Source organism: Phodopus roborovskii, unplaced genomic scaffold, assembly GCF_943737965.1.
Source record: "Phodopus roborovskii unplaced genomic scaffold, PHOROB, whole genome shotgun sequence".
In the NCBI taxonomy this organism is placed as follows: domain Eukaryota; kingdom Metazoa; phylum Chordata; class Mammalia; order Rodentia; family Cricetidae; genus Phodopus; species Phodopus roborovskii.
This window is the reverse complement of record NW_026126618.1, coordinates 4,621,104-4,644,786: the sequence shown is the minus strand read 5'-3', so window position 1 is coordinate 4,644,786 and position 23,683 is coordinate 4,621,104. Positions and strand designations below refer to the sequence as shown.

The 23,683-nt window shown below is 49.7% G+C and overlaps 1 protein-coding gene across 1 annotated transcript in view; it reads left to right on the top strand.

Moving 5' to 3' along the window:
- Window positions 1-23,683, top strand: part of Elk3 (ETS transcription factor ELK3) — a 59,018-nt gene that overhangs the window by 16,878 nt on the left and 18,457 nt on the right. Inside the window, exon 2 of the mRNA XM_051206267.1 lies at window positions 9,770-9,978. Coding sequence (XP_051062224.1) covers window positions 9,772-9,978 — 207 coding nt within the window. The 5' untranslated portion in view covers window positions 9,770-9,771. The remainder of the gene's footprint in view (window positions 1-9,769; window positions 9,979-23,683) is intronic.

The following is a 23,683-nucleotide window of genomic DNA, read 5'->3' as shown; positions in this document are numbered from 1 at the left end:
GAAATACTGGGTAAAAATACTTAGCCCGCTTGTGGAAAACTTGCTTCTTATGGGGCAGACATGATTGATGGCAACACCTAAACTTTGCTACCGCCCGATAGCAAGCCAGCGGGATATCATTCTGGGCTCCAGGGCTATGACACCGATTTGTAGAAGGTGTGTGATCCTGGGACACCAGATAGTTCTTTATCCTGTGGGTGGCCCACCTCTTCTCCAGGCCCAGAAAGAACAAATTGTACCTTAAGAAGCTTTGGGATGTTGCCACGTTAGAGATCAAAGAGGGTATGCGCGAGGTGGTCTAGAGAGGTCTGGAAACCCATGGGATAAGATAGGGCTGGGCTGTGCCGTGCTGGGGTGGAGTGGGAAGTGGATGAATTTGCGGAAGTTGGAGGAAACAGAATGGCCCAAAGACGCTGTTCCCGTGGAGGCAATGCAGCCATCCATTTAGCGTTCCAAAGAAAAGACCCTTGTATGCGAGCCGAGCCACCGGCAAGCCACTTGAGTCATTTCTACTTTACCCACAGATGGCATAGTTCCAGGAGAGGTGGGCAGTCTACGTAGACAGTGAATTACACTTCTGTTATGACAGTGGCTGTCAGGGACTTCTGAAAATTCTCCCCTCAGATGGTAGATCATTTTTAAAACATGGCAAACTGTCGTGTCCAGAGGATATGTTTCTAGGCTGAGCAATACCGACCTCTCATGTTCCTTTGAAAAACATGAACAATCTATAACTTATTTACAGGACGAATGATAAATTGGTTGCCCCATGGACAGAGTTTGGGGAACAGGAACCCCTTACTTCATACACTTGTTTTTCATGTGTAATGGTCGGCAATGACTAAAATGTTGCTTGAAAAAATAAATTGCAATAACCTCAGGCTCATCTCAAAAAAAAAAAAAAAAAAAAAATACCCACCCACCAGCTGTTTTCAGCCTGTGGGGTTGTGACCCTTTGTCAGGGGCTGTGGGGAGTCAAACAACTCTCTCTCAGGGGTTGCCTAAGATCTCCAAAAAACACAGATATTTACAAGATGGTTCGTAACAGCTGCAAAACTACAATTATAAAGTAGCAATGAAATAATTGTATGGTTGGGGTACGGGGTCATCACAGCATGAGGAACTGTATCCAAGGGCTGCAGCATTAGGAAGGTTGAGGACCACTTGAATTAATGCACTTATCAAGTTACCTTTTCACATTCCAAAGTTACCTGTCCTGGGTTCCAGCAGACCTCAGATGTTTTCCTGTCCTTGACTTTGTGGTTTCTGCCCATCCCCTTGGTCAGTGGTGATGCTCGACCCTGAGCCTTTTCCTCGCTGGACAAGGAACTGAATCCAGGAGAAATGTCAGCAGTCAGTCGGGTTCTTTCTCATTTCTGGATCCACACACATTTTAACCGAAAGACGGCGTCTCTCCTGTGAGCCCTTCACACAGGAGTGTCTCTTCTTCTCTCCAGCTTCTATTTTGGTATTTTCTTGATTCGTTTCTTCAGTTACCACATGTAAGCTTAAGGGAGTCAAAGACAGCAAGTATGGTGGTGCACACCTGGGAGGCAGAGGCAGGTGGACCTCTGTGAGTTCAAGACCAGCCTGGTCTACATAGGGAGTTCCAGGACAGCCAGGGCTGCATAGTGAGACCCTGTCTCAACAAAAAGGAAAAAGGAAAAAAAGAGGAAAGAGTGTACCTTTACTCTCCCAGCTGCCACCTCTGCAACTGCAGAAGCCAGGTTAACATGCTAAGATAAACATCAGGTGTCTGTCAAAAGAACAAGCAAGGGAGGCTCTGGACTTGTAAACCTCTGGCTTTGAGTAGTCTGCTGCCAATTCACAAGAGGACATCTGGCGCCACCTTGTGGAATATGAGAGGTAGAGCACCCTCCCTCCAACAAGCGGCCCTGAGCTTCTGAAAGGGAGGGCAGGAAGGAGACAGGGCCTTGGGACATCTCCCAAGTAGGCAATCTCCCGTGGTGTGTGGAGTATGACAGCAAGAGTGTTCAATCCGTTCCATCTGCAGCATCTTTCACTGTGAGTCTGGCCTAAGGTTTGTTTTGTATTTGTTTCGCAAGAGAGACAACTGGGAAGAATAAAAACCATTTTGTGTTTATATAAAACAAACAAACTGAGTGTTGGAAACATGGAGGCAGTGAATACTGAGCATCCAAAGCATCACCGACCCCCAAGTGCCAGCGGCTCACCTCTTCCCTCGGACCCTGTGCCACCTCATAACCGTCTGGCATAGGGAATCCTGTAGGTCATGCCACACACAGAGACTTGTTATTTTAGAGCCCCCTCCCCGACTCAGCGGATCCCACCCACCTGTCTCTCTGGCCTTTTTCAGGAATGCATGATCCATGGGAGGAAAGTTTCCAGGGGTAGCATGAATAGCAGGGGTTGCCCTCTGCTGAACTGCCCAACTTGGAGGCCTCAGGGGTCTTAAACTAGAGGGAAGGGATGGTGTGGTGTCATCTCCAAGGATATCAAACGATAGTCCTAACAGTGTGTATAGCTATATTCCAAGTTGCCTTGGAAGCCAGCACACACAGTGTGGCTGAGCATTTGCCTAGACTTCAGTGGCTGTCTTGAAGCCATTGCAATAGTATCTGAATGACACCTTCGAGTGGGCAGAGGCCATCTGATGTCACAGCATCATCTGTGAAGAGCGTTGTCTAGGAAGTGACAGCAGCCAGTGTTTTTAAATAGCACTTCCTATGGCCCAGGTACAGTTTATTAGTAACAGTAATCCTGCAAGGCAGGTGTTTTTATCCGCTTGTCACCACAAGCCATCCCTCCACCATCACCATTATAACCATCATCATTGTAACCATCATCATTGTAACCATCACCATTATAACCATCACCATTATAACCATCACCATCACCATTATCACCACCATCACCATTATAACCATCACCATATAACTATCACCATTATAACCACCACCATCACCATTATCACCACCATGACCACCAACCCCACTTTATCTGCGAGCATGTATGTAGATATACGGAAAGGTGAAGCGCCGTCCTCAAAGTCCCACAGGCAGGCAGGGCAGATGCCCGTAATTGAATGCTCCAGAATCTTGTCATCCTTGGAGTAAAGTGTGCACACACACCCCTTCACTGGCCTCTTGGAGGTGTAGGAAGGAAGCCTGCTCCAGCAATGCCACGCAGCATTTAGATCCTGGGGGCCATTTGCTATCTCATTTCAGCATTCCTTGGCTACAAATGCTCCATTATTCAGGTTTTTATGCCGTTAGAACATCTACCTAGTTCCCCTTGTTTCCATCTGGCAACTGCGATTTTATCCTTGTTTGAAAATTTCATTTTTAAACAAAGGAATGTCTTCATTTTTGCCATCTCAGCAGGTCCTTCTCTGCCACCTGCACCCATGCCCTACGCTGCCTGCACACCCTGCTCCTCCATCCCCTTGTCCAGCTTTATGGTTTTCTGTAGCCCCTGTCTTCCGACACACTGCGTTAATTGAATTCATCGTGTGTTTTGTTGTTCACAGCCTGTCTGTCTCTTCCACTGGCATGCGAGCTCAATAAGGACATAAGTCCTTTTGTTTACTGATGTATTCCAAATAGCTAGACAGCACCGGCCTAAGACAGATGCTCAAAGAGGGAGAGAGAGAGAAGGGAGAAGAAAGGAAAGCATAGAGAACGTAAAGAATGATGGTTTGGGTTAGATATAATATATATATTATTTAAAAAGAACCAGCACTTGTGTACTCAGTATTATAGCTTTCAATGTATTTTGTTCTCCTTTTTTTTTAAAATTACATTTATATATTCTTGCTCTGTCTGTGTGTGTGTGTGTGTGTGTGTGTGTACACATACACTCCTATGTGTGTCTGGGAACAAATGTCACAGCATGCATATGGAGGTGAGCTGGCAATTTGTTGGGGTTGGTTCTCTCCTTCCACTCTGGGTCTCAGGGACAGGAATCAGGGTGCCAGGCTGCTGGGTAAAGTGCCTTTAGCCACCAGCTGTCTCGCTGTTGCTGGTACTGTCTTGTTTTGTGAGGTGTGGCTAGGTTTCAGCGAGCATCGCCTGCCACACGTGAAGCTAATTGGTAATTTGAAGAGGCTGGGAGAGGATTGGCTTTTGCCTCTGAATTTCATATCGTGTTTCAAGAACTGCCCGTCCTGAGCCTTTTATACCCGGCTTTGCCTTTTACACGTAAGGGAAGAAAAACAGGGCGTCACCACTGCCCGCACATCAGTCTGCTTCCTGCCTCTTTAAAGGAGGCTATTCAAGTTCGATAAGCATTTTATTTTGTCATTTGAATCACTTAATTGGCATGGTAATTGTATGCATTTATGAAGTGTGATGTGGTGTTTTGATACTTGTGTGCGGTGTGATGATGAAATCAGCAACATTAGTACATTTGCTACACCAAACATTTACCGTCCCTGTGTGGTGAGACTGCAATCCCATCTTCTCGCTACCTGGAAATATTCAGTCCATTCCTTGTGGCTTAGCCACCCTGCTGTGCAGCAGACTCAGGACTTCCTCCTCCCATCTGCTGTGACTTAGTGTCCATTCTGACTGGCCCCTGTCCCTCTCGCCCCTCTGGAGTCCCCAGGCTCTGAGAACTTGTCTTCTGCACTCCACTCCTTTGAGATTGGCTTCTTAAAACTGTACTTGGGTGAAGTGTGTAGCAGTTAGCTCTCTGGACCTGGCTTAGCCCTCCAGGTTTTTATCATTTTAATAACTGAATAGCATTGCACGATGCATGTAACCTAATGTACCTAGCCATTTGTTGATTGACAAGATGGCTGATTCTGTGTCTTGATTATGGTGACTAAGGCCGCTATAAACACAGATGTGCAGATGTCTCCTCAACATACTGATGCCATTTCATTTGTATACGTGCCTCATAGTGGGATGGCTGAACTGAGAATTTTAGACTCCTCCATGCGTTTTCTGTAGCCGTGCTAAAGTGTGTAAGCATTGGCATTTCTCGACAGCACTGGACATGGTGATCTAACTGTACTCCATGCCAACAAGATCTAGTCTGGACATTTTAAAGGAAAAGGAACCCACCCCCCCACCCCGGAGAGGGCTGGTGAGCTAAGTGGCTTCTGGTCAGGGTCAGCTCTGTGGAAGTAGTAAAGATCATCTTGGGAAGGAAGGGCCTTGCAGGCAGCAGGCAGCAGGTGCACTCAGAGGAATATGGGAAGTCAGGGCAGCTCATCCCTGCCCTGGAGGGGAAGCAGTGCACCTCCAAAAGCAGAATGATGCTGTGTAATAGGGAAGGACGTCGAAGGCACCGATGGGCTGGTGGGGTGGTATATCGGATGAGGTGCTTGCTGGCAAGCCTGGAGACCTGAGTTCTATCCCCGAGAACCAACTGCACAGAGATTTCCTCTGGCTTCTATTCATATATGATGCTACAGTGTGCAAATGCTCGTCCCTCACAGTTACAGGATGGCATTATAAAATATCTGATGAAATTCCATACATTCACTCTAAGGTCTGGGCAGGACACGAGAAGCGTCTTCTGATTAGCTGGAAACAAACAAATAGCAACACAGTGTGTTGTGTGTTCTCTCCAATGTGTGGAAGCTCTAAGAGCCATTCGTGTGTAAAGTAGTCATTGATAGAGGCCAGGAAGGGTCGGGGGCTGGATAAAGGGAGGTTCGACAGCAGAGACCAATGCACATACCTGGAGGAGCAAGTTCTGGAAAGTTCTGTTTTAGGGACTCCACACTTTACAATAATCTATTGTTTATCTTACGACGACCTAGGAGACTGAAGTCTGAGCCTCCAAAAATAAAGAGGAAAGAATTCACTGTCTTCATTTGATCAGTGCCTTTTGTGCATGATGACATATCCCGAACCAATAAAAACCAAAGTGAGAGGGAGAAGGGGGGAAAAAAAAGAATATTTAAAAGCTTAGACTACCTGGGAATAGATGAGAGAGCATTTGCCACATTTCTAGCATTTCTTTCAAGTGTTCTATTCATTGGAAGCTAGCACATCTGGGCAACCAGCCAAATGAATGTCAGCTGATGACACATTGTAACTTAAAGCAGCTTAGCTGCCAGAACATTGTATCAGTGCAGGGTTGCAAATGATACAGTCTCATGGATACAATGTATCCATATAAATGTTCCTGTTAAGGTAGCCAACATCCCCCCCAAAGCCGCAAGGCTTTTTTTTTTTTTTTTAATTCTCCCCTAGTAAGTCCTACAGGAAGCTGAATAACAGCACCCACAGTTCTTAGAGTGTACTCCCAGGTACAAACGTCAGAACTTTTCTCTCCCCGGACATTCTAAATGACAGTCATTGTAGCTGGGGGGGATGGGGTAACCCGTCACATGGTTGTGTTTGAAAACAGCTGCAAGTTACAAAACCTTAATGTTGTCATAATTAAAAATGAATAGAAGAAATGGAGTCAAAGAAATATAGCTCGTGCCCTTGAGGGGAGAGGTCAAGAGTAGTGTTCTCTGCTGGTGGCCCACCTGTGCCTGGTCTTGGCTCCCTGGCTCCATGCAACACGGCTTGATAGTAGGGGTTCAAGGTTGCCTTGTGCCTCTGGGACACCTCCCCCCCCCCCAGGATGACTTCTATAGTGGTGGGACTATGAGGTGGCTGACACTCACTGCTGAGTAATGTGTGGCTTGGGCTTCCAACGCAAAGTAGAATTGGGTGTGGCTCAGTCATCAAAACTGGGGCACCTAGTAGGGCAAGGCAGTGGCTAGTCTGAGCTCTGTGCTGGGCGGGGCACTTTCCACACATGAAGCCTGAGCCCTTAGTCACCTTGCTTGCTGACACCGGCTCTGAGTGACCCTTGCTGCCCACTTCCCCCATTTAAGGCTTTGGGAGTCCCTGCAGCTAGGTACCCCATCTTGACCCTCCACTCCCTGGCCTGTTCCCTTCCTGCCCTTTCATGTCTCTTTGAGCCCAGACTGCATCCTAGTGAAGGGAGGAGCAGATGATACTTGTGATGTTGCAACGGTCAACTTCCGCTGTGTAACAAACTGTCCCAAGAATCCTCGGCTCGCTCATGGCGGCATTTATTTTACTTACGTGTCTGTTTCTTCAGACTGGGTCCATGCCAGCCTTTGCTAAAGTTCAGGTCAGCTCTGTATCTCGTCACTTCAATGCAGTATTTCACTGACTAGATAGAGACACATGGCCAAGCCCAACTCTCAGTGAGCTACCCCTGTAGGGACCCAGGGCAGTGACATGCTGCCTGGCCCCCTTCAAGCAGGGAAGACCTGGGAATAAGTCCTATCATAGTCTTGGTGTCCAGATTCTTGCCAAACATTTGGACAATAGCTGATTTTAAATATGTTGGAAACGTTCAGTAGCCATGCCAAGGGCCGGTTTGGAGGTCCGTACAGATGAAGTTCTAGGGACCCAGGAAGCTACATGGGACCCCTCCAGGTTGTACTGAGCTCCTCTTCCCTGTACACAGGTTGGAGCTCACAGAAGGGATTCTAGGACAACCCGCCCCTCCCCCAGGAGCCTGGTGAGACCATGGTATAAAATACACATGCATGTGCCTCTGCTTTCTTTCGGCCTCCGATGGAACAATGCTGGTTCCCGGCAGTTAAAGGTTCGGGGTTGCTGGTTATATTCCTACCTGGTCTGGGAGCTAGAGACTGAGGCAGGCCTAGCCCTTCCCTTTCTGCAGAACTCCAAACTGGCTGGCATCTCTCTGCCTCTCCAGGAAGGTTCCTCTGTGTGGCCACTGAGTTTCAAAGGTATTTAAAAACTTACTCCCAGAAGGTTTGGCTGGGGACAACAAAGCATTTGAAATGTGTGTAGCTTATTCCAGCTCATTAGGAGCTGGGGCCATAACACTGCCCATCCATCCTGCCAGGAGCCCTTATGGAGCTCAGGAGTTGCTGGTGTGGTTTGAAGTCAGAAGCGGTGGGTCCGACTCTTATAAACCTAGTGACCACTGTGGTGAAGGCGGATCTCTTTAAGAATACCCCCTTTAAAGAGTTATAAATAAAACACCCCGTGGGTGTTTGTAGCACGTTCTTAGTCTGGATTTTCTTTAACATAGACGCCCAAGCGGCACCCAGAGAAACAATGGGATTCTTTCTTCTGCCTGGGCCTGAGAGGAAACAGGAAGTGAATTCTTATAAGGGTGACTGGGGGGCTTTCATTTGGCCGTGTGTGTGTGTGTGTGTGTGTGTGTGTGTGTGTGTGTGTGTGCTGTTAGGATCCCAAAGCTGCTTCTTGTGATGCTGCCATGGGACCCAGGGCCCCTGGCCGTGCTGGCCAAGTGCTCTCCCACTGAGCAATACTCCTGCCCTCTGGAACCTGCCAGAAGAGGCAGAAAGATGTCAGCCAGTTTGAAGGTCCTGCCCACAGGGAACTGCTGGGCCTGAATCTCCCTGCTTGGCCACCTAGAAGCTGCTCTGTGAGGAGCAAAAGGGAAGAGTGGCCAGAGTCTCGCTGTAGAAAACTCAAGGCCATCGCCCTGTCTTCCAGGCCTCTTTCCCACTGTCCCCATGGCTGTCACAAGGTCCCCCAGTGTCTCCTTGCTGCCATATGGGGGTTCCCTCACTCGGTTGGCTTGTCTCCATGTCACAGCTTGGCTATTGTGCATCTTCAGGTAGAAGCCTGCCTCCACCTTGGGATCTTTACTGAGCTTTCCCGCCTCAACATCAAAATCCCAGCTCCATTGGCCCAGATCGAAACACCCTTGGTGTTTCTCACAACAACTGACTTGACTTCCTAATGATAATAAAATAAATGGGTAGGGCTGGTGAGCTGGCTCGGTGGGGCTTGGCAAACTGACTCCGTGCGTCCAAAGGTGCCTGCTAACAAGCCTGACACCCCGAGTTCAATTCCCAGGACCCGGTGTAAGGGAAGAACAGACTGCAGTTGTTCTCTGACCTCTATGCACATGCCGTGGTATGCATGGGTGCACATGTGTACTGTACACACACAGACTCAGTAAGTGTAATAAAACGTAGAGATAATCCCTTATGGCTATCCTCACCGGATCAAAATTCGGAACCTGCAGTGACTCCCGCTTTAACTGTGTCAGTGTGGATGAGTTTGTGCTCGCAAACTACCAAGAACCAGACAACGGCTTGTTGGGAGGCGTGAATGGCAGGGTTTATGCTATAGGCCAAGGTGAAGGGTGACGTGTTTGTGGCATTTCGTCTCCTGGTGGGACAAACACTTCCCACCTGTGTGCTTGAGACTTTGGGGGCCAGAGAGCCTGGGGTGCCTGGGGCACCAAAGTCCTCTTCTGTTAGCAATGCTTGATTCTTTAAATCCACTAGAGTCTACTGGCTGGTCATTTGTTCTGCATAAGCCCTGTCCCGGGTTCTGAGATGGTGAGCAATGCAAAGGGCAAGCAAAGGGCGAGAGAGCAAGTCCCCCACAGTGCAAAGCTGGCTGTGTGGTGGGAAAGGACAGTTCAACCAAGGGATGCTATGTCCTCATTATCCCAGCCCCCGTGCAAGCTCACTTAGCGGTGCCCAGGCCACATTCCCGGAAGCAATAGCTAGAGAGTGACCAAAACGCAGCTGATGTGATGGGTGGGAAAAGATAAAGCCAAGCCAAGGAAGAGTTGAATGGGGACTGGGGACGTAGCGGCGCATAGTTCCGAGTGCAGGCAGGGTGACCTCTGATGATTTGTATGTGATGAATCCCAGGGTCCCAAGGCATTGCTGCTTGCTGGGTGTTGTTGTGTCTCTGCATCTGAGCTGCTTGCAAAAGTCTGTGTGGCTGTGTAGTCCCCGGCCTGCAGGCCCCAGCTCTGACCTGCCTGCCTCCCCCTCCTCCCCCAGGTATGGAGAGTGCAATCACACTGTGGCAGTTCCTTTTGCACTTGTTGCTGGACCAGAAACATGAGCACCTCATCTGTTGGACATCCAACGACGGCGAGTTCAAGCTCCTCAAGGCGGAAGAGGTGGCCAAGCTGTGGGGTCTCCGCAAGAACAAGACAAACATGAACTACGACAAGCTGAGCAGAGCCCTGAGATACTATTACGACAAGGTAAAGCAACCTTCAGCTTCATGGGGGGGGGGGGCGCTCCTCTCCTACTTCGTTGATGAGGGTTGATGTTGTGGATCGAATTAGAGAAGGGGGGGAAGCTCAGAGGCAGATCACTCAGGGAAATGGGTGTCTTATAGGCACAAGATCTAAATTTAATCTCTGGAACCCACTATGCCTGCTATGGTGAAATATGCTATCCCAGAGCCAGACAGGTAGAAGCAGGAGAATCCCTGGGACTCACTGGCCAGCCGGCCTTGCCTAATTGTCAGTTCCAGGCCACTTAGAGACTGATGTCTAGAACCGAGGAATGAAGAAAACGGAGGTTTATTTACATCTTTAATTCTGAGCAAAGCCACTGCGAGGATTTCCCCTCCTGTGGAAACTTTTGGGATGTTACTGGGGCTCAGATCTTGTGTAACTTGCTGAAAAAGGCTGCTGGCAGCAGGGGCCAGGTGTCAGGTGGCTCTGGGGCTTTCCAGATGCTGCTCTGGGGACAGAATAAGAATGAGAGTCTGGAAAATGTGTCTGTTCTTTTTGGATGGGGTGTCGTCAGAAGAACCTTTCCTTGGGAATGGCAGTTTGGGGGTGTAGCATTTGACCCCTGTGTGCTGGGGGCTAAACCCAGGGCCTTGTGTGCACTAAGCAAGTGTTCTGCCACTGAGTTACAGTTCCGGCCCTGAACACTTTATTACTGTTAAGGGTCTGGCACCTCGGTAACCCTACTTGTGCAATGGGCATCATAACAATTCCGGAATCAGGGTCTCCGTAAGGATTCACTGAGCCATTCATGCTAAGTCCGTCTACTATGCTTGGCGTGTGACATTTGACTTGTTAGTAACTTCCCTAGTTAGAAGCAAAGCCAGTTTCATTTCCGTATTAAGAAGGTGAGAAGATGGAGTGCTGTAATTTGTAGAAAAACAATACTAATTTTATGTGTATGGGTGTTTTACTTGCATGTATGTCTGCGGACTACATGTGTGCAGTACCCGTGGAGGTCGGAAGAGGACATTGGTTCCCCTAACACTGGAGTTACAGACAGTTGTGAGCTGCCACGTGGGTGCTGGGAATTGAACTCAGGCCTCTGGAAGAGCAGCCTGTGCTCTTAACCATTGAGCCATCTCTCCAGCTCCTAGAGTGCTTTTCAAAGTAAATCACACCATGGTTGCCAAAGCCAGGGCGATTGGCATGAGTTTAATTCATTTCTCACAAATTAGTTAGTATACTAGGTAAGACAAAATTTCTTCTATTTAGGATATACATATCAGATCTGTAACTATTGGACATTTCTGTTTGAATCCATGCTTGCTGGCTTTTTAGCTTCATGGACCTGAAGGCGTAGATTCCTAGTAAATGGAATCAGCTTTTGTTCTGGGTTCACTGTTCATATGAAAAGGTGAATTTAAAACTGATTTAAATATTAGTTCCCAATCTATATTTAGTACCTCTGTCTGCAAACCTCTTTGGAATTGAAGACAGAGGATTACACATTGCAGGAAGTGAAGACGTCATTAATTATAAAGAGCTCCTTTCTACGTTCCTAATTGCATGTGATTATGTCATTGGAGAGCTAAAGGTGCTTCCCATTAATGTGGCAATTAATTAATCCCGGCTTAATGCAGAGTCCTATGATGTAAAGGCTCTTCTCAGCTAATTGCACTGTCTGGAAGCCAAGCAGATGGTGTCTTGCTTTGCGTTTTCCCCAGGTTCTGTGCTCTGCCATGGGAATTGGGGGCCCCCACAGGAAAACAGTCTGCCTTGCCTGCTGGCAGAGAGCCCGGAAGCTTGGCCTTTCCATTGTTTTAAATCAAGGTGTCAAAGAAAAGAGGGTTTGCCTCGGTGCCTGAGATTATTGTCACCTCTTCATGGTTTGGGCATTGCACCTGAGGGTATGTCCCATCAGCATGAAGGGCTCTGGGTCCCGGGCTGCTGTTGTTTAGCTAGTGCTGGGACTCAGGTCTCTAGAGAAAGTAGCTTCAGGCTGGACAGTCAGACAATGCCTCCCTCACAAGGTGAGAGCCTGGAGAAATGATGGTTATGATGACTTCTGTTCATAATCCCAGCACTGGGAAGGCAGAGACGGGCAAATCCTTGGCTCACTGGCCAGCTAACCTAGCATAATAGGTGATCTCCAGGCCAAAGAGAGGTCCTGTCTCAAACAAGGTGACTGGTGTTTCTAAGGGTGACTCCTGAAGTTCCCTGGCCTCCACATGCATGTGCATGCTTGTGTACACACACATGCACACACACACGTATACACAAATATATACATACTCACAAGCACACACACAAGTAAAATTCACATACACTCACACACAAGTACACACATATATATACACACAGGCACACATATCTATACACAAGTACAATACACACACACAAGCACACATACATATGCACATACACGCAAGTACAATTCTCATACACATAAACACATGCATGCACACACATGTTTTTCAAAAGTAGTTTCATAGCTGTTAGGAAGCATGTGCTGCTTTCTGTTAAGGTCTAGGGACCTATTGTGGCCTGGCCACTTCCTATTGAACTAGGTGACTTTAAACTAGATGACAATCCTTGAGACGTGTCCTGCCCCAGCCCTCCTATATGAAGCAGAACATAGGGCCTTGGTTGGGAGACCATGCTAGCCCATGCAGCCAGTGAGAGGCAGGGCCTGGGGCCCGGCCGCTCTGTGCTGTTCTTTAAGACACAGACCTTGACTTCTACTTTGGAACCTCTGAGGTCAAGTAGGCTGTCTATATGCTGTGCTAAACTCAGAAGTTTTTATTATCAGATGTTTCAGTCTTGAAAAGTCCAAACGAATGCCATGCATTAGCTTAAGCCCAAACTCTGGGGCCCAGGTGGCCACCGTGGCCAGGTTGCTGGCTTGTCCCGTTCCTCTCTTTCTGGGCCAGTGAGCTGAGCGTGGTTCCAGTCAGGTGACCTACGGCCTCTCTTTCTCAGTGTGTTGTTCAGACTCGGCCACACCCATCCTTTCACATTACAGATGTGCACATACGTGTTCCCAGGAAAGCGACTCATCATCTGCAACACTCCCAAGAGATGACTCGCTCTAGACTTTGCAGCTGTTTGTCTGCTGTTGCTATTACAGAGCACACGGGTCTGGGTAGTGTATAAAGAAAGGAGCTTTGGAGATTCAGAAGCTCAGCAGTGGCTCTGCTAAGGGTCCCCTTGGCTGTGACACAGCTGGAGGATGCTGTCATGGCAGGGAGCATGCGTGAGAAACGGACTGAGGTGGGACCCTCTCTTTTATAACAACCCACTCTCATAAGATCTAGCCCTGTGAGCATGTCTCCCACACCCCGTGTGACCTGACACACGGCACAGTCCCCAACTCTTGAAGGTGACAGTATTGCCACACTGAGGACTTGGCCTCCAACTCCCAGCTCCCGGGACGTAGAAAGGAGGAGCAGAACAAGAGAGAAAAGCAGGGGAAGACTGCCCCTGTGTCACAAAACCATCTATTTTACGTTTTCTGACTAACGCCTCTGGTTTCGCCAGCAGCGCTCTGATGGGCTGTGTCCGTTAAACTGGTTCAAATCTCTAATGTCTGACAGGGTCTTGTGGAAGGGCAGCTTGGATCAGAGGATGTGGATGTGAAACCCTTGGGCCACAGGGCCCTGCTCTGTTTTTCGGGCAAGGATGAGGGAGTGACCCCAGACTCAGGCTGATCCTCTCCGCTTCTGGGTGTCCGATTGATCCCCCTCCCCCTTCCTCCCTCCCACTCAGAGTGAGTGGCATAAATCTGTGGCTGTCTGACTCAGCAGCCATGGCAACTTCTTTTCTGTTGTCTTTTCTGGCCTTCTCTAGCCAGTGGCATCCTTTCCCTGGGGTGGCTGAAAATGCACGTCTTTTGCTTTGCCCTAATAGGGAAGTTTCTCTACCAGTGCAGACAAGCCTGTGAACAGCATTATTTTTATACGGTATGTGTTGTAATTTTAGCTTGTCCCAGCATATGAAAAGTGGGCAGAGGAGAAATGTGGAGATGTACATGAATCTATACAGGAGACACTGAGGGAAAATATTGTATGTGGTCGTGACATCTGGCAGTGTGAAGGGCTAAAGTCAGTGTCCCTCCGAAACGTGTCCTCCAGCCCACAGGTTGTGAAGAGAGGTGGGTATGGTGTGGGTTTTGGCTTAGATGTCTGGGCTAGAGACCAGCTGGGGAGGGGTAGTCTTTCTGGGACTGCCTTAGCCTCCTTCCTTATAAATCTGTTTATTTATGCGTTAGTTTTGTGTGCACATGTGTGTGGGTGCTTGTAGAGATCATTATCGAGGCTCTACCTGGATTACTCTCCACCTTATTGTTTGAGACACAGTCTCTCGGTGAGCCTCAGGGATCCTTCTGACTCTACCTCCCCAGCGTTGAGATTACAAATACACCCCAGAAATCAGAACTAAGGTCCACTTCACTGACTGAGCCATGTCCCACCAATCCCCTACCCCATTTCCCCCCTGTGGTTCTGAGGATGGGGCCCAGGGTCCTCACAGGCTGGGCAAGTACACTCTCATTTTTAATGTAGAATGAGATCGACAGCAGTCTATTGGAAGGATCATGGTGGATAGGCTCGGTGGCTCCTGTACCCTCCCAACACAGTGCCCAATACTTGATAGATGTGATGAAGCCGCGGCCAGAGTCATAACACGGGCAATCATATTTCCCTACCACTAGTTTAAAGTTTTGGGTGAATGCAGCGAAGGGACGTGAAGCCTGGGACCATCCTCCGGAATAAGTGCGTGGAAATGGAGTGCTGCCATCTCCTGACACTTCAGGAGCCCTTGGCGCTGCTGCTCCATCACTAGAGTGGCCAGCAGCTGTACCAGCTGCTTGTTTCTACATAGTTAGACTGTCTGGAAAATTCTCACATTCCGACGCCCTCCCCGCCCCTCCGAGTGAAACTCTGCACGCTTCCCTGTGCACTCAGTGGGAATGAACATCCATCCCCGAGTGCCCTAAGCATCCAGGCTTTGGATTCAGGACCATGGAGGTTGGAAGCCAGCTGTTTCACCTGCTCCATCATGAAGCCCGATCTTGGCAGTGTCTCCCCTCACGAGAGGGGCTGGAGTTGAGGATGTGTGCATGGCTGTCAGGCGTGCTAGCCTCTTTGGAGTACAGGCTCGGAGCCGCACGCCACTTCACCATCCCTGTTGGTGAATCTTAATGCATCTGGTATTTACTTAGGGAATGAGGTTGGGATGGGGCAGGGAGGGACGTGGGGAGAGAAGCACGGAGCCTCCCATGCTGCACTTGGTACTCTCTGATGGTGGCCAGTGAAGGATGTAAAGTAAGGAGCCAGGATTCAGACCATTCGCATTTTAGAAGTAAAACCCGCATCCCCTCCTGTGCTCCTTGTGGCTGGTGGTTTTACACTCTGCTCTGACCTTTTCGGCCAGCTACTGGGAAGGCATTTTCCACCCTGGGTAGATTGGCCTCGTCATGACATCAGAGCCAGGGCCTGCAGCGCCCTCTCCAGCACACAGGGGCAGGGGAGGCACGTGTCATACTGCCTGGCGCAGCCGCTCACGGGAAGCTGACGACATCTACCTCGGTTGCTACATGAGAAAACCCGGAAGCTGACTCAACCCCTTATCCTCTCCCGCCCAGCAGCCCTTCAGTCTCTGTTGTTGGCAGAGGACGTTCATCCCAGGGGGAGGCTGGAAACCCCGCCAGTTCCCATCTCCTCCGCAGATGAAAATGGGTGATAGGATGAACAGCCCTCTGGTCTCCACAGCAACGTCCCAGCTGATCTGCACAGGGCACCGAGTGATCTTCACCTAATTGGAAGGAAATTAGGGGAGGGCTGTCAGGGCAGAGCCACTGGCAACAAATCCCAGGAAGGCAACTGCATCACCTCCTCAGCTTAATTGGGTAATTCATTTTAAACGGGGTGTGCAATCACGACAAGAAAATGTTAGCATTAGTAACATATATCTGAAGCCAGCTGCCTGTGCCGAAAAGCCTGGCTGTGGTGGAATCCTTTAATACCCCACAATAAAATCCGAGAAGATAAATGGATATATTTTCAGAGTGGAGACAGGACAAGAGTCCAGCAACTGTTCCTATCCTGGAACTTTCTAGAATGTTCTGCCTGGGGTTGAGATCCTTTCTGCCTGGCCCTAGCCTGAGTATCAAGAGCCTTAGTGCTTCACTGGGTGTCTTCCCTACCACCACCCCCGCACCGTGTCAGCTGCTCAGATTGGGGGGCTGGGTGAGGGGGTGCAACAGATGGTACCTGGGCTTTTGTCCAGAGGCCAAGGTGGGTAGCCAGGACTTCCCTGCATGAATTTGGCCTTGGACGCTGCCTGGAGACCTGTGTGTAGCTGAACTCCCTTTTGGAGGGCTTCCAGGCTGGCCGCTCTGCCCCCTGAGATGGCAGCCAGCATAGGAAGACAGGCTGTGGGAGGGACCGGATGCCGCGTGCTAAATTTGGGGGTGCTTCCTGTCTTGCCCATGCTTCCAAGCCAGTGTCCCTGTAGCACTCCGCGTTCCCCCAAATAGGGCGGTTGCTAAGAAACAGGATGAGGCGGTCTTGAAAGCACAGTTAACGTGTTGATGGGGCGGCTTCTGTGGGGTACTGGGCTCCCGAGGCCTTGCCAAGTTGCTGCATCAGGCACTTGCCCTAGCCCACTCCGAGCCCCCCTTGGCAGCCACCAGCTGCTCCCCTGGGTGGGCCTCTCCTCACTTCTCTCAGAAGCTCAGCTCCTACCCCAGATGGTAATGCCAGGAGGAAAGCTCACGTGTATGGGCGGGCTGTGTTAGGCTGGGTGCTAGGCATTGCACATTTGCTAACCAAGGCACTCGGCCTTGTGGCCAGTGATGGACCCATTCTAGAGATGGAAGTCTGAGTCTGGGGGTGGGTGGGTGGAGTAGCACACCCACGATGAAGCAGCTGCTTAGGGTCAAGCATTCAGTCTAGACGTTTTCACCTCAGGGCCGTAGTTGGGATAAGTGATGTTGCACATCACACAGGTATAGATAGCTGCGTCCCCAGCGGAACTGAAGTCGTCCCTCCTTTATGTGGCTGATGACTATCTCTGGGGCAGCCCAAGAGAAAGAGAGGTCCCAACACTGGTGGATCGAGTGGTCATTGGAACGACTGCTCTGAGCTGGGAGTGCTAAGTTTTGAGGTGCTCTGAGCCAGCTAGGAATGGGAGGGGTTGGGTTGGAAACCCCAGAGCACCCCCACTTCTAGAACATGCTTCCTAATGGAAGCCAGGTTGAGGGCTGGAGAGATGACTCAGTGGCTAAGACCCCTCTCTGCTCTTCCAGAGAACCCAGGATTGGTTTCCAGCACCCACATGGGGGCTCACAACCACCTATAACTTCCAACCCAAGGAATCTGACACCCTCTTCTGGTCCCTGTGGGCACTAGGCACCCCTGTGGTGCTCATGCCCATGCATACACACAGGAAAAAAATACTCCTGCACTTAAATACGTCTTCAAAGCAAAACAAGAAATTATAATGCTGGACAGAGTAGTGTGCACGTTTACCCAGTGTATAGGGAGCAGAGGCCGAGTTTGAAGCCAGTCTAGTTTACATAGTGGGTTCCAGGCCAGCCAAAGCTGCATAATGAGACCCTGCCTCAGAGGGGCTGGGGTGGGGGCAGGCAGGAAGCCTGGCTGGTATTTCCCTCCTGTCTGCTTTCCGACCACCCTGGCCACCCAGTGGCCCTAGGAAATCCCCACACTCTCTTTACCATCTAGCCTCACTCCACTGGCTTTGAACCTTCCTCATTAGCCGCTTCAGGCCACCTCTTCAGCTCAACTGTGACTGTTGCTCAGCACAGTGTTTGGTGTCTGTCTTCCTTGTCCCATGCTCCCTCTCTTCCCCTCCCCACACCGCATCTACTTCACTGCCCCCCCCCGCCCCCCCAGCCTGGGTTTTCTTAACTGCCATCATCTCCACAGTGTCTGCTGTGGTGGCTTCCTGCAACTGGAGAAGTGAGCAGTGAGCAGTGAGCAGGCATCCTCTGAGGCACAGGAGGAAATCTGTCAGTGTGAAGTCAGCTCTGGGAAGGACCGGAGAAAGCGCCCCGCCCTGCCTACTGTACCTCTAACCAACGGAAAGCACTTTTATCCTCTTTTTTAAATTCCTTCTTTTGTCTGGTGCTGGTCTTAGTTAGTTTTCTATTCCCCATGACCCAAAGCAGCTCGAGGAGTAAAGGGTTTGTTTCCACCATGAACGGAAGTCGGGGCAGGAACCTGGAGGCAGGAGCTGACGCAGAGCCCGTGGAGGATGCTGCTTACTGTACTTACTGGCTTGCTTCCCAGGACTTGCTCAGCTTGCTGTCTTATACCACTCATCACTACCTGCCCGAGGGTGGCACCGCCCACAGTAGGCTGGGCCCTCCCACATCGGTCACTGATCAGGAAAAAAGCCCCAAGGATTTTCTACAGGCAACCTGAGGCAGGTGTGCTCTCAGTTGACTTTTTCCAGATGACTCTAGCTTGTGTCAAATACACTAAAAGCAAACCAGGGCAGGGCCAGAGGCTGAGCCCAAGGCTGTCTCCAGTATGGAATGTCAAAAATCTGGCAAAGCTGGGGGAAGAGTGTACTTCTGTCCACCTGGGGCCCTAATGTCCCCATGACAACTGTCATCATTAGAGTTATCCACTTAAAATGGAGAACTATTGTAGTTAGTTCCCTACCCAGCCAGGGAAGGGTTCTGCTGGCACAGCAGTCTTAGGGTTGTTTACTGAGGACAAACACCCTTACAGGAATGGTTAATGGAACCAGGATGGAGTTAGGACTGAACCTATCAAGAAGTAACTGTAAAGAGAATAGAGAAAGATGCCCTCAGCCTCCAGCTGCAGTCTCCCAGAGAGGGATGTCCCACCACACTAAGAGTAAGGGGGGGGGGTCCTCAGGGAGCCTCGGTGGCTCAGGCGGTTAGTCTGAGAAAATCTCCCAGTGTTAAGTTGCTGCATTTGGCAAGCTGATTCACACTACGGTTTACTAATGCCAAAAAAATAACCTTAATCCAAGCCACAAGAAAATCTCGCAGTCGGGAGCTGGTGGAGCAGGCCAACTCTGAGCCAAAGTTAGGGTGTTTTATTCTTAGAAGTTTTTGATGGCGCAAATGCACGCATGCGCTCCAGATGTCAAATTTAGACAAAGGGTGTCCCAGCTCTGCCTAGCCTGGTGCCTAGACCAACATCCAATTCGGAAGATGTGTGCTGGGCCCTCCACCGAGTCAGTGGCTCTGCTGAGCACAGGTCATTTAAGAAGTCCCCCACTCAAGGCCGCTGTACCAGATACCCCTAGACTTTAGCTCAAAGCAACAGAACTTTATTGTTCCCCCCCCCCCAAGGAGCCAGCTGGGCCCTTGGATGTTTTCAGGGAAGACGGTCCCTCTTGAGCCTTGCAGGAGTCCGTGGTACTCCATAGCTATGTTCTCCCTTCTCTTCCTCCATCTTTACATGTGCATCTTCCCTGCCCTCGCACTATAGGACACTAGTCACTGCATTTCCTGCTTCGCCCGAGTCACAGTGCCCTTGGCCAGTTTCATCAGCAGGGACCTTATTTCCAAATAAGGCCACATTCTAAGGTTCTGAGCAGGCATGAGTTCTAGGGGCAATTCCATTCTCCCACCACGCTGCTGTGGGGGTTAGAGGAGGCTGCCTAATTCCAAGTAACTCAGGTTGATGGGGTCAAGGAGCTTTGAGGGCAAATGTGAGAGGACCCCGCTTAAAACAAATTTATAATAAAGCTAACCTATTGCTTAGGGCCCTGGCAGTCTGCGGGCCCCACCCAAGCTGAGGCAAGGCATGGCCCACACTGCCCACCACCTAACAGAACTCACTCTGGTTCGGCTTCTCCGAGCCTGGGCATTTCCCGAGGAAGGTGTCTCTTGGAGTTTTGTGGGCAGGTTTGCTGGTTAAGGGCAGGGGACATGGAGTGTGGCTCCTGTAAGCATTGTGTTGTAACTTTGGAGAGGGGATACTTCAGGGTTTGTGTCAGGAGAGTGAGTCAGCCTCCAGATGATGAACTGACATGGGGTGTTGGCTGGGAAGCCAGTAACTTGGAGAGACGCCATCCTTGTTGCTAGACTATGGGAACTCAGAGCAAAGCTTCGGGTCCATCATCTGTGAAATGGGCATCCACGTGTGAGAGACTCCTTCAAGGCCTTAGAGTGAGGTGCCATCTAAGGGATTCTGACTGGCCCACAGCACAGTTTGCTATAATGGCCCCTGAATTAATTGTATTGTAGGAGGCGTTCTTCCTGTTGAATGTCAAATTATGGCTGTGTTCAGCTTGGCATACCATAAACCTCACATCTCTTTCTTGTCTGAATACCACTAAATGAAACAGCACATTTCCTCTGCTTGGTTGGGGTATGAACCGACCTGCTGAGCCATTGGCCACATTACCCAGAACTGCAGATTAAAGCAAGTAGAAAATGCACAGCCTTCTAGGAGGTTCATTTCGACTAATAACCTGTCATTCCGGCTAAAGAGCAGGTAGCACTAATGGATTCATATCGGCTAAATGGGAGTGGAAAATAAGGATGGTAATGCCAATGCCCATGAATGTGTTGGGTCTTTATTGGCTACAATCTTTAGGCAGATGGGTCCATCCTGTTCTACAGTTGAGGAAGTCAAATCGTGTGGCTAGCGTGAGGCTGGGTGGCACTTACACTTAATCCAAGTAGCAGCCTTCCAGTAGTATCAAGTAGATACTTGTGGGAAAGGTCCTCCTACATCGTCCCCTTTCCCAGCTGCGCTCCCAGAATGAGGCTGAGAAAAGTTGCAACTGGTGTAGGACTTTTGCTCCCTGCTGCTGTGTGAGCTGCTGGCCTTTCTCAGGGCTGAACACAGGGAGGCCAGGATGTGGCAAGGTCAGAGGCTAAGAGGCTGCAATTCCAGGGATCCCTCAGAAGATGGTGTGTTAGGGAGCTGGGCCAGGGAGAATGATGAGAAACCCATTGAGCAAAAAGGGGTTGGATAACAAGTCTGAACACCTCAAAGCCTGACCCATTACTTTAGATCAGACTTGAGGTGCCACACCTGTAAAGCACGCTCCACTGAGACAACACCCCGGTGAGACGGAAGTTTAGGAAGACCTCAAAGGAGGCATGACATTGTAGGGGTATGGATGTGGTGGCAGTATCTGTGTAGATTTTAGCTTTAAAATGCCATGGGGTGCTGGGCATGGCGGCATAACGCTTTTCATTCCAGCACTCAAGAGGCAGAGACAGGCTGATCTCTCTTGAGTTCCAGACCAGCCACAGCCACACAGTAAGACACTGGGAATTGCGGAAGAGGGGGTGGGAAGGCTGTAAGATCCAGAAGGTGGGGGAGGGGGAATGCTCCGAGTGTCTTCTGGGCATGGCTGATGCATTCAAGAATTCACTGCGGCTGACCGGCACAAGATTCGAGCTGCCAACATTTCATCACGGAAAGGAAAAGGATCGTGGAGCCTCACCCCTCCTTGAGGGACCTGAGGGCCTCACCCCTCCCTGAGGGACTGTTGAGTTACCGTCGGCTGGGAGAAAGGGTATCGTTTTCTTCAGGACTGTGGCCGCTTATAAGCCGTCCATGTCCCAAGAACTAACATCTTACTCATTGCTTATGCAGGCAACCAATTGAACTCAGTAGACTCATTAGATTACACGCACACACACACACACACACACACACACACACACACACACACAGAAAGAGAGAGAGAGAGAGACAGGGAAGGAGGGAGGGAGATGATAGGGTAGCAGGAGAGGAGATGGACTAAAATTCATCATCTACATGTATAAAACTATCAAATAAAATATATAGTTATAAAAGTGCTGTGGGGCAAAGCATATGCAGACACATGTGTGAAATTATAGTGGCCTCTGGCTTCATGCAAGGGTCATTGCTCTCTATTGTCAAATTCATGCGGCACAAGAATGCTTAGTGAGCTTCTTCGAAAACTATCCTAAAGTAACTAGGAATGTAAATGTAGAATTATCTCTGTATGTACACATATATAGTAGTAGTACGCATGAACATGCATATACAATTAAGTCATAAATGTTTAGGAAAATTCTGATCTATCCACTACACTTAGACATGATTTTGAGAATCCAGCAGATACAGAACAGAGATTTGAAAAGATGTGCCTGTTCTGAACATGTATACATGCCTCTCCTTATCAATACTCAGTATACTGACCATGTACATAACATTAACATGTGTCAGGAGACAGAAGAAATAGTTTAAAGCACATGGGAAGGTGTGCACAGGCTGTCTGTGAATCCCGTGTCACTTAATGTAAGAGACTTGAGCAGCCGAAGGGTCCATAGGCTAACCACCTCCCCCACCCAGTGAAGTACGAGGTGACAGTATTTGAGATTATTTACACAGCCCTGCCCTCTTCAAAGGGAGCAGGCAGTGTTCATATCCGAATATGTAAACACAGTTATGGACACACATGTTCTCCAGGTGAGCCTGTGACCTGTCTGGGCTGCAGCTACCTCGGGAAATGGAGGTCAGTTTGTTGGTGTGGAGGTGGGCTGGAAGAGGTATCTCTGCCTTGTCACCCTGTGCCTTTCCCTATCAAACTGCCCACACGTTCAGGTTCCTGCACTGTTGAAATGACAGCATGATGTGACAGTGGTCATTTCCAAGGCCAGCCTTCATTTTCCGGGTATCACGGTTGTTTCCCTTTCTCAGAAGTTGGCCTTGCCCTGGTCCTCGCTGCCTGGGGCTCACCAGAAAGGGCCCAGAGCTAGCCCTGGCTGTATGAGTCACATTCCACATCTCATGGGAGATTATTCAGTGGCTTGCTCCCCACATAGAAAGAGGAGACAGATGTATGCAACAATCTCTTTTTAAAAACCACAGAAAGTCTCTTGGCTCAACTGGACACACATTAGCATTTGTCGGGTTGCCAGGCAACAGGGAGTAACAAATACTTGGGAACGTCTAGCGAAGGGGTGAAAAGCAGACATCTTCAGAATGTCTTCATCACTTACCCTAACAAGAGCCCTACCCAAGTGCTGATCTGCCATGGCTGACATCAGTCACCTTCTTTTCTGGCCAAGAGTTCAGGAGCCAGATGTTTCCAAGCATGAGTTCCGGTGGCGCCTGTAATTTTATAGGCCATGAACCTTAGTTTCCCCATCTGTCCTATGGGGTAATAATCGCGCAGAAGCCTAATGGGTTAATTATCAGCGTTGAGTTCTTCGAGCAGTGCCCAGCAAATGCATGCTCAGCAAACCCTAGCTGCTGTTGTTGCCTACATGGCGTTTCCCCAGCTGACTTGGTAGGAAAGGTTCTTTCGGAACAGCAGAGAGGTCTGCAAACACCCACAGCCCCTCTTATTCCTGAGAAAAGGAGCTGTTGCTTTAGCTGCCTCCCCAGCCCACTGCCCTTCCGGTCCAGTTGTGGATACCCAGTTGATCTTCCTTGCTAGTTTCTGTCATGATGCTGAGCCTCTGGTGCTTGCACCCTGCCCTTTCCCGCCCTTGCCTCGCCTCATTCTCAGCCTCCCCTGTGGCTAAGGAGCCAGATGGACTCCACCGTGAAGGCTGGCCTTTAAAGAGGTGGAGCTCGGCGGCGTTGTTCTTTTCCTACGGTCAGACTTTTTCCTCCTCGTGGCTTCCTATCCAGTCAGTCTACCCCCAATGCTGGTGAACTTTCCTCAAAAGTCCTCCTAATGCCCTGCTGTGGGGCTTCCAGCGACTGACACAGGCCTTCCTATTGCCACT